Source organism: Acinonyx jubatus, chromosome C1 (genome assembly GCF_027475565.1).
Source record: "Acinonyx jubatus isolate Ajub_Pintada_27869175 chromosome C1, VMU_Ajub_asm_v1.0, whole genome shotgun sequence".
In the NCBI taxonomy this organism is placed as follows: Eukaryota; Metazoa; Chordata; class Mammalia; order Carnivora; family Felidae; genus Acinonyx; species Acinonyx jubatus.
In genome coordinates this window covers 70,523,091-70,539,779 of record NC_069381.1, presented here as the reverse complement: position 1 = coordinate 70,539,779, position 16,689 = coordinate 70,523,091, and the positions used below count along the sequence as shown (strand labels likewise).

At 43.6% G+C, this 16,689-nt stretch overlaps 2 protein-coding genes across 4 annotated transcripts in view; both read left to right on the top strand.

Moving 5' to 3' along the window:
• MCOLN3 (mucolipin TRP cation channel 3) overlaps positions 1-10,566 on the top strand; it is a 29,136-nt gene extending 18,570 nt beyond the window's left edge. The window contains exons 7-12 of one of the 2 annotated variants that reach the window (XM_053214340.1): positions 1,476-1,588; positions 1,671-1,820; positions 5,396-5,497; positions 5,607-5,729; positions 6,788-6,994; positions 8,500-10,566. In XM_053214340.1, coding sequence (XP_053070315.1) covers positions 1,476-1,588; positions 1,671-1,820; positions 5,396-5,497; positions 5,607-5,729; positions 6,788-6,994; positions 8,500-8,634 — 830 coding nt within the window. In that variant the 3' untranslated portion in view covers positions 8,635-10,566. The remainder of the gene's footprint in view (positions 1-1,475; positions 1,589-1,670; positions 1,821-5,395; positions 5,498-5,606; positions 5,730-6,787; positions 6,995-8,499) is intronic. The other variant, XM_027058725.2, reaches the window with a different exon arrangement.
• A 1,459-nt stretch (positions 10,567-12,025) lies between these two features.
• The window catches only part of MCOLN2 (mucolipin TRP cation channel 2), a 56,985-nt gene continuing 52,321 nt past the window's right edge, over positions 12,026-16,689 (top strand). Inside the window, exon 1 of one of the 2 annotated variants that reach the window (XM_027058726.2) lies at positions 12,026-12,317. In XM_027058726.2, coding sequence (XP_026914527.1) covers positions 12,241-12,317 — 77 coding nt within the window. In that variant the 5' untranslated portion in view covers positions 12,026-12,240. Of the gene's footprint in view, positions 12,318-12,815; positions 12,989-16,689 lie in introns of those variants that run through there. The other variant, XM_015070395.3, reaches the window with a different exon arrangement.

The window sequence follows — 16,689 nt, the reverse complement described above, 5'->3', positions numbered from 1 at the left end:
CAAAGTGCTTAGGACTATGGGTGGCGTAGCACTACCCGTTAGCTATGGTGCTTTCTTTTCTTCGCAGCACTTACTCCTGTCTGAAAGCATTTTGTTCATGTACCTTGTTTACATCCCTGCGTGTCTCTCGGCAGTAGAACAGAAGTTCCCCAAGGTCGGGGGCCTGTGTTGTTCACCACTTGTATCCTCAGCATCTAGAAAAACTGCCACACGGTGGGTTCTTGGTGAATATTCTATACCCAGATAGGTATGTTTTAATAGGGTGTGCAGGAAGGCTGACTGTATTAAGGACAAAAGACCAAAGGCTTATAATTAAAGATCTCTTATTGATGGCAGTAGTAATTTCCAAAAGGCCTTTTATTTTTTTAATTTTTTTAATGTTTTATTTTATTTTTGAGAGACAGAGAGAGACAGCATGAGTGGGGGAGGAGCAGAGAGAGAGGGAGACATAGAATCCAAAGCAGGCTCCAGGCTCCGAGCTGTCAGCACAGAGCCCGATGCGGGGCTCGAACCCACAAACTGCGAGATCAAGACCTGAGCCGAAGTCGGATGCCCAACCTACTGAGCCACCCAGGCACCCCCAAAAGAAAGCCTTTTAACTTTCCTTACACACTAATGGGAAGAACACTTACCAGGACCTTTTCTCTTTGTTGTCTTTGTGGAAAGAATGTCTGAATTATCTAAATTACTCTAAAAAGCAGTGTGAAGGGTTCAGATAAAATTTGAAAATGCTTCTGAAGGAAACAAAAAGACTTGAATCGATGGGAAACACATTATATTTTTGGACAAGAGATTTAACATCATGTATATGCCAATTCTCCCTAAATTAACTTATGAATGTGACATGATCCCCCACCCCCCTGCAAAAGTACCAGTAGGATTTTTATTGGAATTTAACAATCAGATCCTCAAGAATATATGGGGGAAAAAAACAAGTAAGAATAGCTAATAAAACACTAATGAGAGGTATTTGTCTTACTCATTAAAACACACAAAAACATCAAAAGGGTAAGATAAGGACTTGAATACCTACAGTAATTTAATACCTGATAAAGATGTCATTGGGAATGAGATTTGCTCTTTTCATTGGCAAAAATAAAAGATAATTAATATACAGTGGTGGAGAAGACGTGGAGATGTGTGTAGGTATGTAAATTGGCAAGATGTTTTTGAAGGGCAATTTCTTAGAATTTCTTTCTTAGAAATATGCATATGCCTTACCCCAACAATTTCGCCTTTAGATATTCGTTCGCCTAAAGAATCACTTGCACCCATGCACAGAGAGGACTTGAAGAATTGTTTGTAGCAGGAAAAAACAGATTGCAACCTGAGTGTCTTTACAAAGAGTATGCATCTATATTGTGGTATGCCATGCAGCAGTTAAAAGAAATGAGGCTAAAAATGAAAGAAAAAAAAAGTAGAGGTCACCATATGAATGTCCCACAGTGTAAGCAGGTAATGCTCTTTCCTTCCAGTTCAGAAGAACACTCACTACATGATGATCTTTGATGCCTTTGTTATTCTGATATGCTTGGCTTCCTTAATCCTGTGCCTCCGATCTGTGATTACAGGACTTCAGCTTCAGCAGGTAGGGGTTGCTGTTTGCTAGGAATGCTGGGGACATTGTAATTGACTGAGAAATTCACTGTGCCTCCCTCTTTCCCCTAAAGGAATTTGTCAATTTTTTCCTCCTCCATTACAAGAAGGAAGTTTCTGTTTCTGACCAAATGGAATTCGTCAATGGATGGTACATCATGATTATTATTAGTGACATATTGACAATTATTGGATCAATTCTGAAAATGGAAATCCAAGCTAAGGTAAAGTGGTTTTTGTTTTTGTTTTGTTTTGTTTTACTATTTATGCCATTGTTAGTATCAGATTGGCACTAATATTTTCTCGGAATGTGAGAATTTGCAGAGTAAATGGTTTTTTTCAAACATTGTGTTAAGTAAACTTAAAATCGATAACAGTAAGTTTCTTAAGTCTAGTCAGGCAATCTCTTAGGCAGAGTTTTTCAAAGGTATATACAAGCCTCTGAGTCAGTCATTTGGGTACCTGGTAAAAATACTCCATGTTACACTGATGAAATCTGAGCTCTAGGGGTGCGCCCGAGAATTCTTAGATGTCCCCAAGTAAAGAAGGCAAGAGGTGGGTTTTTTTGTTGTTGTTTTCACAAGAAATGCTAGAATCTTCAAAAACAACAAAAAGAATAGGGCCCTGGGTGAAAGTGAAGCCAGGCTACCACTGTGTGAGTGATGACAGTTGCTGCCTTTTTCTTACTTTCCCCGTTGATAAGCTACAAGATTTTCCATTCTAAGTTAGGATTAACCCAGCCTAGAAATCACCCCCCCTCCCCCGCCACCGCCGCCAAAGCAAAAATCAAATTAAAAAAACCTGATACTGTTCAAACTGACCTTGTGCAAATTTATATTTTTCTAGCCCTGGCTTCAACTGAGTGTGAGGATGAGCCACCTGGGGAGTCTGCTGATTGAGATTCCCGGTCAGAGGCCCCACGTGCAATGGCTCAGATGAGATAGGAGCGTGAATAGTCAGGGTGGGTTTCCCAGGTTGGCAACTCACTCAGCTCCACGCGGTCAGTCAGGGACCCATGTTCCTGCCACTGAGTTTCTCTGGAGCCCAAATTGTGCGGTTGATCCTGGGTCACCTCAGGAACAGGTTGCAGCGTGTGTGGGAAGGGAAGGGAAGGGCAACACGAGACGGCGGCACGGCGGTAGCTTTTCCAGTCTGAAAGCCTTGGCAGTCTTGGTAGTCTTTGCTCTTGTTCACATCCCACTGGAGAGCGTTTAGTCACATTTAACTGCAAGGGAGCTGGGGAAAACAGCCCAGGCATGTTCGCTCCTTGGAAGGAGCGAATGGATTTAGGATGATATGGAGTCCCTATCATTGGACTAGGGAACAAAAAGAAAGGAGCACAGGAGATATGCAGCAAATCTTTATTTTTACCAGCCTCAACTATCATTAACCTCATTGAGCTCTTAATGGTGTCCAGCAATCTTTTTTACATTTTTCTAGGCCGTTCACTCCCCCATCTTTCAGATGATCGTTGCACGTTTTTATCCCTTCTGGAAACTCTAAAACCCCTGCCCCATCCTCACTGTCAATTGATGGCCTTCTTTCCTAGTTCACAAAACCACAGATAAAAAAAAAAAAAAAAAAAAAAAAGAAAGAAATTCTACAAGGCTCCACTTCATTTATCTACCTGCCAGCATCAGTGTCCATACACTCTGCTTTTTCTGTTTCTGTGGATATATTATTTTGGCTACTCTCCATGGCCAACCCCATGTGCCTCCCAGATGCCAACCCCCCTCCCCCCTTGCTTACCTAAGAACTTAGCTCCAGCTTTTCTTCTTCCTTTTCCCCATGCATCATCAGTTTCCCGTTCTCTACCGTGCCATTCCCAATAGTATGTGTGTTCTTTCTCCTTGATAAGAGACAAAATCTCAACCTATTCTCTATCCAGCTACTTCCCTATTTTTTTGGCTCCCCTTTACATAGCAAAAGACCTTAAGCGTAGGTACCTTTGTTTCTAATTGTGTTCCTCCTATTCTCTGTTACATCTGCTCCAATCCGGCCGCCCTACCGCCCTACAGAAAATGTTCCTTCCGATGACCTCCAGTGTTGCTGAGTCCAATAATTCGTTATTTATCCTCATCTTGACCCATCAGCAGATTTTAACACTGCAAGCCTTCCTTCTTTGTTGGCGCACTTTTCCCCTGAGCTATCACTTACCTGGTTTCCATCCTAAATCACAGGCTGGTCTTCTGACTTCCTTTGCTGGTTCCTTCTCATCTCTCCAACCTATTAAAGTGACAAGGCCTCAAGGTGGAATGTTTGGACATATTTTCTTTTCTGCCACAGTCTTGGTGCTCTCATCCTGTCCATGGCTTTAAATAGTACCTCTCTGCCGATGATTTCTAAATCTGTGTCTTCAGTTTGGAATTCTTCTCTGAACTCCAGTCTCAGATATTCAATTGTCACCTTCATATCTTCATTTGGACGTCGGCTTGTCACCTCAAATTTAACATACTCTGTGGTGTACATATACAATGGAACACTACTTGGCAATGAAAATGAATGAAATCTTGCCATTTGCCACAATGTGGATAGAACCGGAGGGTATTATGCTAAGTGAAATAAGTCAGTCAGAGAAAGACAGATATCCTATGATTTCACTCATATGTGGAATTTGAGAAACATAATAGATGAACATCCGGGAAGGGAAGGAAAAATAAAAACACAGAGGGAAGCAAACGATAAGAGACTCTTAAATACAGAGAACAAGCTGAGGGTTGCTGGAGAGGAGGTGGGTGGGGGATGGGTTAATGGGTGATGGGCATTAAGAAGGGCACTTTTCGGGATGAGCACTGGTTGTCATATGTACGAGATGAATCACTGGGTTCTACTCCTGAAGCCAAGACTACACTGTATGTTAACTAACTTGAATTAAAAACAAAATAAAACAAAACAAAAAACAGAACCCCAAATCTCAATCTCCACCTCCACAGGCCAAACCTGCTTCTTCATGGCTTTTTTAACTTCAGTTAATGGCAGTCCTTTTCAGGTGCTTAAGACAAAAGCCATACATTTATCCTTGACTCTCTTCTTTGACTAATCCCTTCTTCCCTCCATCTAATCCAAGAGGAAATCCTATCAATCTACCTTTAAAAATCACCTCATCGCCTCAATCATTACTAGTCTGGTCCAAGCCACCATCAGCTCTCGTCTCTATCATTGCAATTGCCTTCTCACTCTTTGGACAGTCTGCTCTTAACCATAGCAGCCAAATGGAATCATATCCTGTTCAGAGCTTTCCAATCTCCCCAGCCTATCAGAGTAAAATACAAAGGTGTTAAATTACCCACGAGGCTCTCAACTACCTACCCCCTTACCTCTGTGACTCTGTACTCTCCCCCATTGCTCACTGCAGCTGGACTCTCCATCTTTTGAGGCACCCTCCTGCTATGGGGCCTTTGCATTTGCTTGTCTCTGTGCCTGGAACACTCCTCTCCTAGCTTTTTGCTTGGCTTGCACTCTCTCAGTCCCCTCAGGTCTCTGTTCAAATGCAACTCCTTTTGAAATGCAACCCTGGAGGCATTCTTTTTCCCCTCCCCTGAATTTTCTTCTCGGCACTTACTATCAGCTAATGTACTGAGAGTTTCATTAATTTATTTCTATTATCTCTCCCCTCTCCCACCGCTAGAATGCAAGCTTCCGGAGAGAAGGAAATTTTGTCTCTCTGTTCACTTCTTTGTCCTTAGCACCTAGAACACTACCTGATTGATTTCTATTAACCACCCCCCCCAACCAAATATTTTTTGTCCCAATGAATTTCTGTTACATAATCTGGTTATTTTTTTCCACTCTGTTTTAGAGTCTAACAAGTTATGACGTCTGTAGCATACTTCTTGGGACTTCCACCATGCTCGTGTGGCTCGGAGTCGTTCGATACCTCGGTTTCTTTCAGAAGTACAACGTAAGGATTCCATGGATCTCCATGCTGTTGGTATTCCTATCTTTCAGAGTTATTGCACTGCTTTGGCTGAGGGACAAGGGGATTCTAACAGCCTCTCTTACTTTCCTAGCTCCTTATTCTGACCCTTCAGGCAGCGCTGCCCAATGTCATCAGGTTCTGTTGCTGTGCCGCAATGATTTATTTAGGCTATTGCTTCTGTGGATGGATTGTGCTGGGGCCTTACCATGATAAGGTACCAATAAACAATGTTTTCCTGTTACTATCAAGCTCCTAAAATAGTGCCAGTTATTCTTTTAAAATGAGCTCCTTCTATTTTGTGACTCAGCCTGAAAATGTCAAAGGTCGTATATCTGGTGCCATGTTTGTGAACTGGTAAGGTGTGACCAACTTGAGAGAATAATTGATTCACTCAGCTACTTCACCTCCTTTTGCGGACTATATCAGATAATTATGTCTTTTTTTATTTTATTTTACTTATTTATTTTTTTACCACCTATGAGGTCAAGATAAGTCAACTTGATTCATCAATATAAAGAGTCAGCTTTTGGGGGGCGCCTGGGTGGCTCAGTCGGTTAAGCCTCCGACTTCGGCTCAGGTCACGATCTCACGGTCTGTGAGTTCGAGCCCCGCGTCGGGCTCTGGGCTGATGGCTCAGAGTCTGGAGCCTGCTTCCGATTCTGTGTCTCCCTCTCTCTCTGGCCCTCCCCTGTTCATGCTCTGTCTCTCTCTGTCTCAAAAATAAATAAACGTTAAAAAAAAATTTAAAAATAAAGAGTCAGCTTTTTAGGCAAGACTTTTGGAAATGTGATTTTATTAAAAAGGGAGTATAGGGAGGAACTTGAAGAAATCTATGCATTTTTTTTTTTGTTACCAGAGTCAGTCCTGATTATAATACCATTATCCCAAATGGAATGAACTTTAAAATGAGAAGGATGAGCCTGCATGGTTAGGACTTGGGTATCTCTGCATAAGTGTTTCTAGGATCTCTTTCCATGTAGGCAGAGGGAATGGTCAGACTTGACTCAGAAAAGCGCTGAGGGTGCAAACCAGCAGCTTCAATTCAGGCTGCTCCCCTTAAGGGGAGCACAAAGAAGGAGCTGCTTGTTCAGGAAAAACAGTAGGCATTATACAGGTTGCGTGTATCACATAGCAAATGCTTGTAATTACTGCAGGCTAACTACATAGTTTACAAGGATACCTGGTCCATTATTTTTTGGTATAGTGTCATGAACAATCTCCAGTGGGAAGGAATGTGAAATAAAGTGAACTTTTTCTCTTTTCTTTTTCCAGTTCCGTTCTCTGAACATGGTCTCCGAGTGCCTTTTCTCTCTGATAAATGGAGATGATATGTTTGCCACATTTGCAAAAATGCAACAAAAAAGTTATTTGGTCTGGTTGTTTAGCAGAATTTACCTCTACTCATTCATCAGTCTCTTTATATATATGATTTTAAGTCTTTTCATTGCACTGATCACTGATACATATGAAACAATTAAGGTAGGTTCATCAAGAGCGTAAGTAGCAGCATTTTTCCAGAACTTGTAGAATGGCAATAAAATATGGTACCTAAGAGGGAGGAGAACAGCTAGAATGTTAATTTTTTCAAGGTGGAAAAGAAAGACTTCAATTGTAGATATTGAGAAACAGAAATGAAGAATTTGAGTTTGTAGAATATTTTTGGTTTTGTCTCTAAGTAATTGTGCTTTTTTTTTCAAACGAGATTTCTAAACTCATATTAGAATTATAAAGACCAGTAGGCATTGGGTAAGTGAAACATACGGCATTTCAAAATTTGATGGGGACCATTTAAAATCCAATTTTCATAAGGAAAAATTAACCTCTTGGTTTGGAGTGTACTGTGACTGAACCCAGACTCTTGGCAAGGACCTGCCTGGGACTATCCTGAGGCCTGATCTCCAGAAGAGTGAGGGGATTGATATGTCAGGTGCTAGCCATGTAAGCTTTATATGTGTTAGAAAACCTGATTTGAAAAGCTATTATTTATATTGTCCCTCACATGGGATATTTTAAAAGTTATTTTGAGCCCTTTGAAATATGGAAAAGCAGGCTAAATATCGCTATATATTTAAATTTCTAATAACCTTATACTATTAGGTATACCATTGACATAGACACTTCCACTTGGGGACTTTCTGGGTATGAGAAGGGGTACTGAAACATGATATCATATAAATGGCCCCGGGGATAAAGAGAGGGTTAGTAGGAGTTGATGAGTTGATAATTATGAATACCTTGCTTGTGAAGCCAGGGCCATGACTTCATTTTTACTGACTTAGATTTCAGAAACTGATTGTCTTTATTAATACTTGCTTGGCAGATGTGTGCTTAGAGTCACCAAGGCCACTGAGAAAGAATATAGTTGTATCTGTCTAAATCCTGCCCCACTGTGCTCTAAAAATTCACTGCTTTCAGCTCTTCATGCAGAGAACTATATGTTATTCAAGGGTGGTAGCCAAGGTCTCAAAGGTAGTAATGTTAGTTAACAACTCTTGATGATACAAGTCTGAGACTCACAGTTTAGGTGTTTACCTTTTTCCATGGGCCTAAAGAACCTGTCAGGTGGGCAAGTGATGGCTGATCCTCTCTGGTCAGGACATGCTCTAGAGATCTTAGACCCTGAACTGATGTTAGTACAAGACCCTTAAACCTGTCTATCTGAAAGAGAGACTCCCAAAGGGTATATAGAATGGATTCTTCCTGGAAGGATGGCTCAGACTCAGATTCAGCATGCCTATTTTGGATTGAGCCAGACCCATAAAAGAGAGCCCAGGAGGACACTGCAGAATTCTAGACTGACTTTTCCTTAGCTAAACCTAAGAATGTCTCTAGAGGCTACATCTCCCTGAAAATGCTTGAAAGTGACTGAATTATCCCTTTAGAAAGATTCCCTCCCTTGACAAATGATCCATTTTGAATGTGGAATAAAGCTGTTTTCAAGGGACTTATTAATGAGAACTTTTTTTTTTAATTCTTCTGTGTAGCATTACCAACAAGATGGCTTCCCAGAGACTGAACTTCGTACATTTATAGCAGAATGCAAAGATCTACCCAATTCTGGAAAATACAGATTAGAAGACGACCCTCCAGGTTCTATATTCTGCTGTTGTAAAAAGTAGCTATCAGACTAATCTGTGCTCTAGAGGGATATATAATATATAGGTGAGTTGGGAAACTGTATGGATATTTTAAGATCAGGTACAGTATATTTGAAGACTATTAGTTTGAGCAAACCAATAGCTATAATTTATCAAGAACTATTTATATTTTTAAAAGCAATATTTAATGTCTTTTGCAGCTTTATGTTGGGTTTATTTTTTTGAAATTAACTTGGATGAGAGAAGCCACTGGGTTCTTGTTATTTCTTGTTTATTTTGCCATAAGCTTTAGAATATGTTCTCTATCCCCCTCTTCAGCTCTTACACTCTTGCTTCCAGCTATTTTTACTGGATTGATTGTGTCATCAGTGGAGAACAATGCCTAGTCTGACTTCATAAAACTCACTAACTCTGGTCTTGACCACTCTCTGGGGTTCATCCCTGAGAGAGAGGGGAAGTGGTTGGTATATATCAGTAATTATTTTATTTTATTTTATTTTATTATTTTAATTTTATGTTTTATTGGAAAGAGAGAGCGAGCAAGCGAGCACGGGGGGAGAAGGGCAGAGACAGAGAAAGCAAGAATCTTAAGCAGGCTCCATGCTCAGCATGGGGCTCAACTTGGGGTTTGACGTGGGATTATACATGGGGCTTGATGTGGTGCTCAATCCTTGGGATTCTGACCTGAACCAAAATCAAGAGTCAGTAGCTCAACCAACTGAGCCACCCAGGCATCCCCAATCATCGGATTTTAAATTCTTCTCTTGGGGCGTCTGGGTGGCTCAGTGGGTTAAGCGTCTGACTCTGGATTTTGACTCAGGTCATGATCTCACAGTTTGTGAGTTCAAGCCCTGCCTCAGGCTCTCTCCAGTCAGTGCAATGCCCTCTTCAAGGATCCTCAGTCAGTCATTCTCTGCCCCTCCCCCACTAGCTCATGCATGTGCTCTCTCTCAAAAATAAATAAACATTAAAGTACTTAAAAAAAAAAACCTTAAAAAAACAATTATGGTCATAACTTAAAAATAAGTAGAAAATGTATGCCTTAAAAGACGAAGAACAAAGTCTACATTCCTTGGATACTGCTGATTGGAATTTTAGGGATTTTTACAACATGTATCTTTGTTTTGTGTGCTGTTCATTCAAATAGAAATGAACTTAATGATGTGCAATAAAGGTTTTCTCAAAGCAAACTTTTTTTTGTAAAGAAAACTGATTTGTTAATTTTTAATTTTAAGGGCTAAATGAAGATAGCCTTGAGACACTGAAGTCTTATTATTTAATATAATGAGGATCATAATAATGACTGCAGGCATTGAAATTTGAGGTTTTATAATAAGTATAAGCTATTCTTGCAGTATTTATGGCTTTTAAGAAATGGAAAATCTAAGTCTCTGGATCCCCTGGTGTTTCACTTGCACATTAAAATTTGAGCTACTTGGAGTTCCCTATTGCAACTATTTCTTCCCCTACAGTATTCGATAAGAATTTATTTACCGTTTGTTTTTTTAAATAATGCCTTTATAAAAAAAATAAAATAATGCTTTTAGACCTGTCAGTAATATGTGCATCACCAATTATAGCTATTATGTGCATGTATGCCTTTTCCGCTTTATGAAACGAGGGAAACTTCTCCAGATCAGGAAAGTGATTCAAGGGCAGTGACTGTGAATTAGATCTCTCTCAGTGTAGCAGTGTAGTGAGAATAAAGATTTTGGAAACTCAAAGATCTGAATAGAAATCTTGGATCTACTACAAATTGTGTGGGTGACCTCAGGGCAGCAACTTAAACCTCTCTGAACCCATTTCCTCATTTCAAAAGCAGGTGACAGTACACAGAGTGCTGAGTGTTCAGTGAGATAACATGGAAATCAACCTTCGAACCTAGTGGGCACACAGGGTAACTCCTGGCCCCTTGAAGCACAGAGCCCTTGCACATGGTAAATGTTCTTAATAAATGCACTGTTAACAATGAATTTTCTTTTTAACTACCCACTGATAAGTTATTCAGTAGAAATACTGAAGTTTTCTAAAACTTCTACTGAAGTTCTAAAATTTCTGCTGGAGTTTTCTAAAACTTCAGTATTTTGGGTAGTTTGCTGATACAAAAAAGTTATTCCAGTTTACAGTCCACTTCTAAAGGGATTGTTGTCCCTGGTGGAGTGCTAGAATTTTGAAGTTAATAGGGCTGTTCCTTCATGGCAAGCTTTTCTTTGAATTAAAGGCTTGGAAATTCTTTACTATAAAAATTGTGTGTGTACATATATACACACACATAATATTTCCTACTTTCCATATACTTCCTCCAACACTCTGCAATCAAGTCACCGTCTGCCTTTTTCAAGGGGGTCCACATCCTCCCCACAAGAACACAGAGTTCCATTTCCTCTCGTTTTCTTATAAAAAGGAACCTAACCACACCACCCTTGCACCCACCTGCGGGCACTGTACTAACTGGGTAAACGGGATCTTCCAAGCCTGTCTGCACTCAGTGGGCACCTCGATTAAAGGGACTCTAAGTCATTTTTGCCTTAAAAGCGACTTGCAGAAGAGGGTCAATTATGTATATTTGTTTGCATCATTCTGTCCAATTACATCTACCTGAAGACGCACGTTAAAATTATTACTTGGCAGAATATTCTTTGCCTTCGCTAAACCCAGAAACCTTTACACACTCGCTGATCCAAATCTCCTGGAAGTCGGACTTTCTCTTGCTGCTGCTATCACGTGAAAAGAAGGAAGAGGGCTCCCAGGAAAACAGGCTGTTGGCCGGGTGCAAACTGCCAAGTCAATATCACCCAAAGCAGAAACATGACATTTGGACAAATGCCGGAGACCCCCACCTTCTAAGATTCATGCCTGGTTTCCCAGGCCGGTTCCCCTACCTTTCGTGCTCTGGGAGGGAAGAGCAGAGGCCGCTGCGAGCGCAGGCTTACAGAGTCCCGACGCTCGGGTCCTGCATGTCTGTGCCGCCCCTCTGTCCCTCCCGGGGTCACAGGGACACGTACTCCCCGAGCAGGGGGTTCGCTCAAGCTCCCCCACGCGAGCGAAAGGCGATTCGTTTTTCTTTCCCTTGCGCGTCGGTAGTTTTAACATCTCCGAAACATGACTCTTGTCACAGTTTTGTGATCGTACACTTCAGAATACAAACACGTTCCAATGAATGAACTTAACCGAATGAGCTTGCCAGTTTATGTAAGGTCCCAGAGGAAAGGACCATGTCTTTCTTATGCTGGTGTCCACAGTACCCAGCACTCGGCTTGGCACTGAGTGTGTCCCGAACGCATCAAAATAGAAATGACTGCAGAAATGCGCAGAATGGGTGCAGAAAACAAGAGGGAGCGAAAAAAGGCTGGGGTCGCGGGGAGCAGGGAGTGCGCGGCCCCGCCGCCTGGGGGCAGTGTGGAGGGCGCGCGGGCGGCACCAGCGCTCCACAGTCGGGTTCCCTTTAGAAGGCGCTTCTCCCTAGCCGGACCTCCCGGCAGACACCCCGGACGCGCAGCGGGCTGGCCGCAGCGCCCGGCACACCTGAGACTCCAGCGCGGGAGCTTGGGGTCGGCACCCCGGGGCCGAGGCAGGTGCAGCCGTCCCACCCTCGGTCTCCTCCTCCTGCCGCACAGGGGCAGCACCATGCCTTCCGGCGTGGAGGCTCTGGACCTGCCGGCGTGGAACGGAGCCTCAGGCCTGTCCTGGGGGCCCCGCCACAGGTCAGTACCCCTGCGGCTCTCGGCTCCATCCCGCTTGGAGCGTCCTGGGGGCCCCCTGCCTTCCGCGGGCCCTCCCCGGGGGCCCCACCGCCGGCCCTCCCCGGACTGCTTTCCAAATCCTGGGGTCTTCGAGCGTCCCTACTCCGCTGCTTCTCCCACCGCCCCCGCCTGTCTCCGCTAAGCTGCCTCCAGCCCCCCGGGGCTCGGAGAGGCTCTCCGGTTTACACGTGGAAAAAAAAGTACCCCGGGGCCCAGCTCCCAGCTCGCGCTGCCCGGAGGGAAGCAACGCGGCGGAGGTGGTGACTCGGGGGCGGGGCGGGAACGCCTGGCCACGCGCCGCTGGGCTCCCGGCTCGCACTTCAGCCTTGCGGTCCCGCCGACGCGCGGCCGGAGCAGCGCCCCGCCGTCCCCACCCCCGGGCCCGGGTCTGCGGGCCCCGGGGGGCTGCAGGAAGGGTAAGAGAAGGGAGCCCGCCTAGCAGGGCTCCAACTTTAGGGAAGGCGTGCGTGCCTGGGAGGGCTGAGAGGCGTGTGCACTGAACGGGTTTTCCTGCTCGGAATCTCCAAAGCCGTGGAAAGTTTTGAAGGCGGAGAGGTGGCCCGGCAGCCTTATCGGTTTCCCCACGCCGGGACGCGGGAGAGAGGATCAGGTGTTTTCAGGCTAACCGTCAGGTGAGGCGCCTGAGCGGTATCCTTCAGGATGTCGGATTCTGGAGGAACTCTCATCAAATGGATGGCTTTGCTGTTCTAGACTACAGCTTTCTTGCTGCCTTGGGCGTGCTTATATTAGCTGCTTGCAGTTAGTTAAATAAGGCTGGGCTGTGCCTTCCGGAACAAACAGGCCTTTTCCTCAGGTGGGAGGGTTACAGTGTGGTTAACCCCAATTCCTCTACCTTTATGAAAAGGCGCACAGTTCAGCCGGATGGCGCTGCCGAGGGGCCCCGCCTCCGTGGTCAAAGCCGCCACCACCCAGCTGCGTGGCTGAGCCCGAGCCCGGGGGGTGAGTACCAGCAGGCCTTGGCTCCCCCTCTGCTCACAAAACAAATCCAGTGGTGGCCTTTACATTTTCTCGAAATAGTGGAGAGACTCTCCTGCGTTTCTTTCATGGCGTTCTCAGTATTACAAGCGGACTTATGCTAGCAAGGAAAGCCAGACTTTAAGAGAATTTACTTGATCTCTGGTGGCTGTCCAGATGACTTCAATTCCAAGCAACCCTGGTGTGTGTGTGTGTGTGTATATGTGTGTGTGTGTATATATATATACACACACGTGTGTGTATGTGTGTGTGTATATATATATATATATATATATATACATACATATATGTTTTTTAAGACCTTTGAAAGGCTAGGTTTGAATTAGAGGACATAACTGTGGTACAACTTTGACGACTGGATACATGCAAATGTTACACCAAAATGACCATCTCTCTTAAATGTCGATTTTTAATGGGGCAGATGGGCAGAAGTGATACATTTCTTCCACTGCCTTAGCTCTAAAAGCCCTGTCCTAAAAGGTGGGGAGCACACGGACTCCGGGTTTCCTTACTGTCTTCTGCGTGGACTGATACACAGGCTTGTGCTTATGGTGGGTGTGATGTATATAATCTGTGTTGTTGTTGTTTGTTTTAAGTCTTTAGTCCGGTATTTTTCTTAGCACGTTTCCTTCACAGCTTAACCATTTGTATCATATCCAGGGAGTATCTCTAGAGGCTCCCATTCTTACACTACAGGACACACACTTGGCCGTGCACACAAATAGCTTTCGAAGGGATTTACATTTGAAATCTGTATATCCTGGTTGTGCAGGACCAGTGGGAAACAGAGTCTTGTGTCATTGTAAACTGAGAATGGAAGAAGGGGTCATCGAGAGAGGGCATGGGAAAGGTGGTCTAGCTGTCAAGATATGAATTCGGATGTTTGATGTTCAAGGGACCAGCTGCATTGTTCTCTGCAGAGGTGGGACGTGGGCTTCACACTTTTAAGAGATGTTCACCACCTCTGTGATGTGCTAACCAAACAGCCCAAGCTGGGGGGAATCCAGTAGCTTCTTCCGTTTGAGTCAACAGTCTCAAGATTTTAGCTCATCTTCCTCTTCATACTTCACATTGCGTCAAATAAGCTCCCACTACCAGAAACTTGCCCTTCTCCTTTAGCAAACCTTCCTTAAACCAGGGCTGTGGCCTGGACGCTTTAAAAACAGACATTGAGGAGGGCACCCGTTGGGATGACCGCTGGGTGTTGTATGGAAACCAATTTGACAATAAATTGTATTTAATATTAAAAGAAAAAAAAAACCAGATACATTTCCCACTCTTCTCCTGAGCGTTGCCATGCAGGGGTCAACATAATGGTGCCAATTTGATTTAATCTCCTACACTTAAAAATCGGTAAATCCTGCAGTGTTTTAGGAGGCCATGTTCTTTTCTCCCAAGGAAGAGCATATTCAAAGTGTTGTTTCTGGAGTGCCTGGGTGGCTCACTTGGTTGAGCATCCAACTTCGGCTCAGGTCATGATCTCACGGTTCGTGAGTTCAAGTCCCACATAGGGCTCTGGGCTGACAGCTCAGAACTTGGATCCTGCTTCGGATTCTGTGTCTCCCTCTCTCTCTGCCCCTCCCCCACTCATGCTCTGTTTCTCTCTCTCTCTCTCTCTCAAAAATAAACATTACAAAAATTTAAAAAGTGTTGTTTTTAACAACAGAGTAATAAATATAAGAACTCATAATGAAGCAAGGAGGAAGAGTAATGGAGACAAATTTTGAACCGAATGGCAGAGAATAGAGAACTCAAAGTCAGCAGTGATCATATTCACAAGCTAATCTCTTCAGGCTCAGTCTCTTCACTGATGTGAAGTGAAACCCAGGATAAGACAGTTCTTAAAACTTAGTAGAAAAACAGGTGACTTCTTGTGGCTACAGTTTCCAAAGTAAAATTAGCAGCCAAAGAAAACCCTTTTGGCCATGAAAGATAAAAGTGGGATCTAGTCTCTAGCTGAGGCTGGGCTGTTCTTAGCCACAGCCAGGAGTCTAGGTTCCACATGTGAGTTCTGAAGAATGAGATCACCCTTCAGTGAGCTCTTACATCATGATTATTGGCTTCATAGAGAAAAATTTTATTTCCAGACTTCATTCTTTTTTACTCAAACTGTAATATTCTTTTCAGGATCAAATGTTTAAAGCCAGGTTTTGGTTTGTTTACTTGTTTGCTTTGGCAATCATGACGGGGTGTTGCGCGGGGGGGGGGGGGGTGGGGGGGTCCCATTTTCCTTAGATGACCTCTAGCTGAGCTTTCTACTATGTTTGACCTTAGGCCCCTGCCTCTTTTTCCCTGGTGTGACAAGACAGCTTTGGAGGCGGGGGAGGGAGGTTGCCAATATTCCTGTCCCCTCAATAGGGGGATGGTTTCCTTCCTTCTCCTTTGAAGGTTGTCTTCTGTTATCTCTCCTTGAATACATCTGTCAGGCAATAATTGGTGACTAGTGAAGCCAAAGGTTCTGAAAAATTGTCCTTGCTGTAATTCCAGAAGATCCATAATTTAAATGGTGGGCTTTAAAAAATTATATCACCTAGAGCAGCTAGAGGGAATTGTCACAGATAGGGTGAACCTAGAGATTCCCCAGCTGACACTGAGGTGGGCTTGTCTAAGAATAAGGTAAACTCATTCAGTAGTTTGAGGAGAAAGTGGTTACTTATGGCTTTATGGCTTTTAATTTTCCTTTTCCTTTGGGAGAGTCATTAGCATGACCCCGTTAAATGGGGATTTTGTTGAAATGTTAGAGAAAGCCAAATGTGAAGGCTGCCGTGATTCCTCTCATCTTCTCCAGCTGTAAGTGCTTTGGGAAGCCTGTATTGCTAAGAAATGGAGTTTTGCTTTACTTATCTCTGACCTAGAGAGCTGATTGGTCAGGATTTTCAAAGGGGGCGTGACTTGTTCAGAACCAGCACTTTAAAAATGTGCAGCCCTACTTCTGCTTTCTTGCTGGCCAGAGGCAGCAAAGTGGTGATGAGAGGGGATTTTATAGGAACTGGGTGGCATGGTCGGTCGTCTTTAGGGAAATTCCTGAAAGTTGTAGCATGCACATTTTTTATGAGTGGCTCCAGTGGGAAATGAAAAGCCCTACAGTTTTTCTTCTCCAGTGCTTCTCAGGATTAGAATGACCATGTCACTTATGTCCTGAGAGCTATGCTTACACGGTAACCAGAGTTTCTCTCTTTTTCCCCTCCTTTCTTTCTTCCCTCCTTTCTTTCCTCCCTCCTTTCTTTCTCTTTCTTTCTTTCTTTCTTTCTCTCCCTTTCTTTCTCTTCCTTCCTTCCTTCCTTCCTTCCTTCCTTCCTTCCTTCCTTTCTTTCTTTCTTTCTTTCTTTCTTTCTTT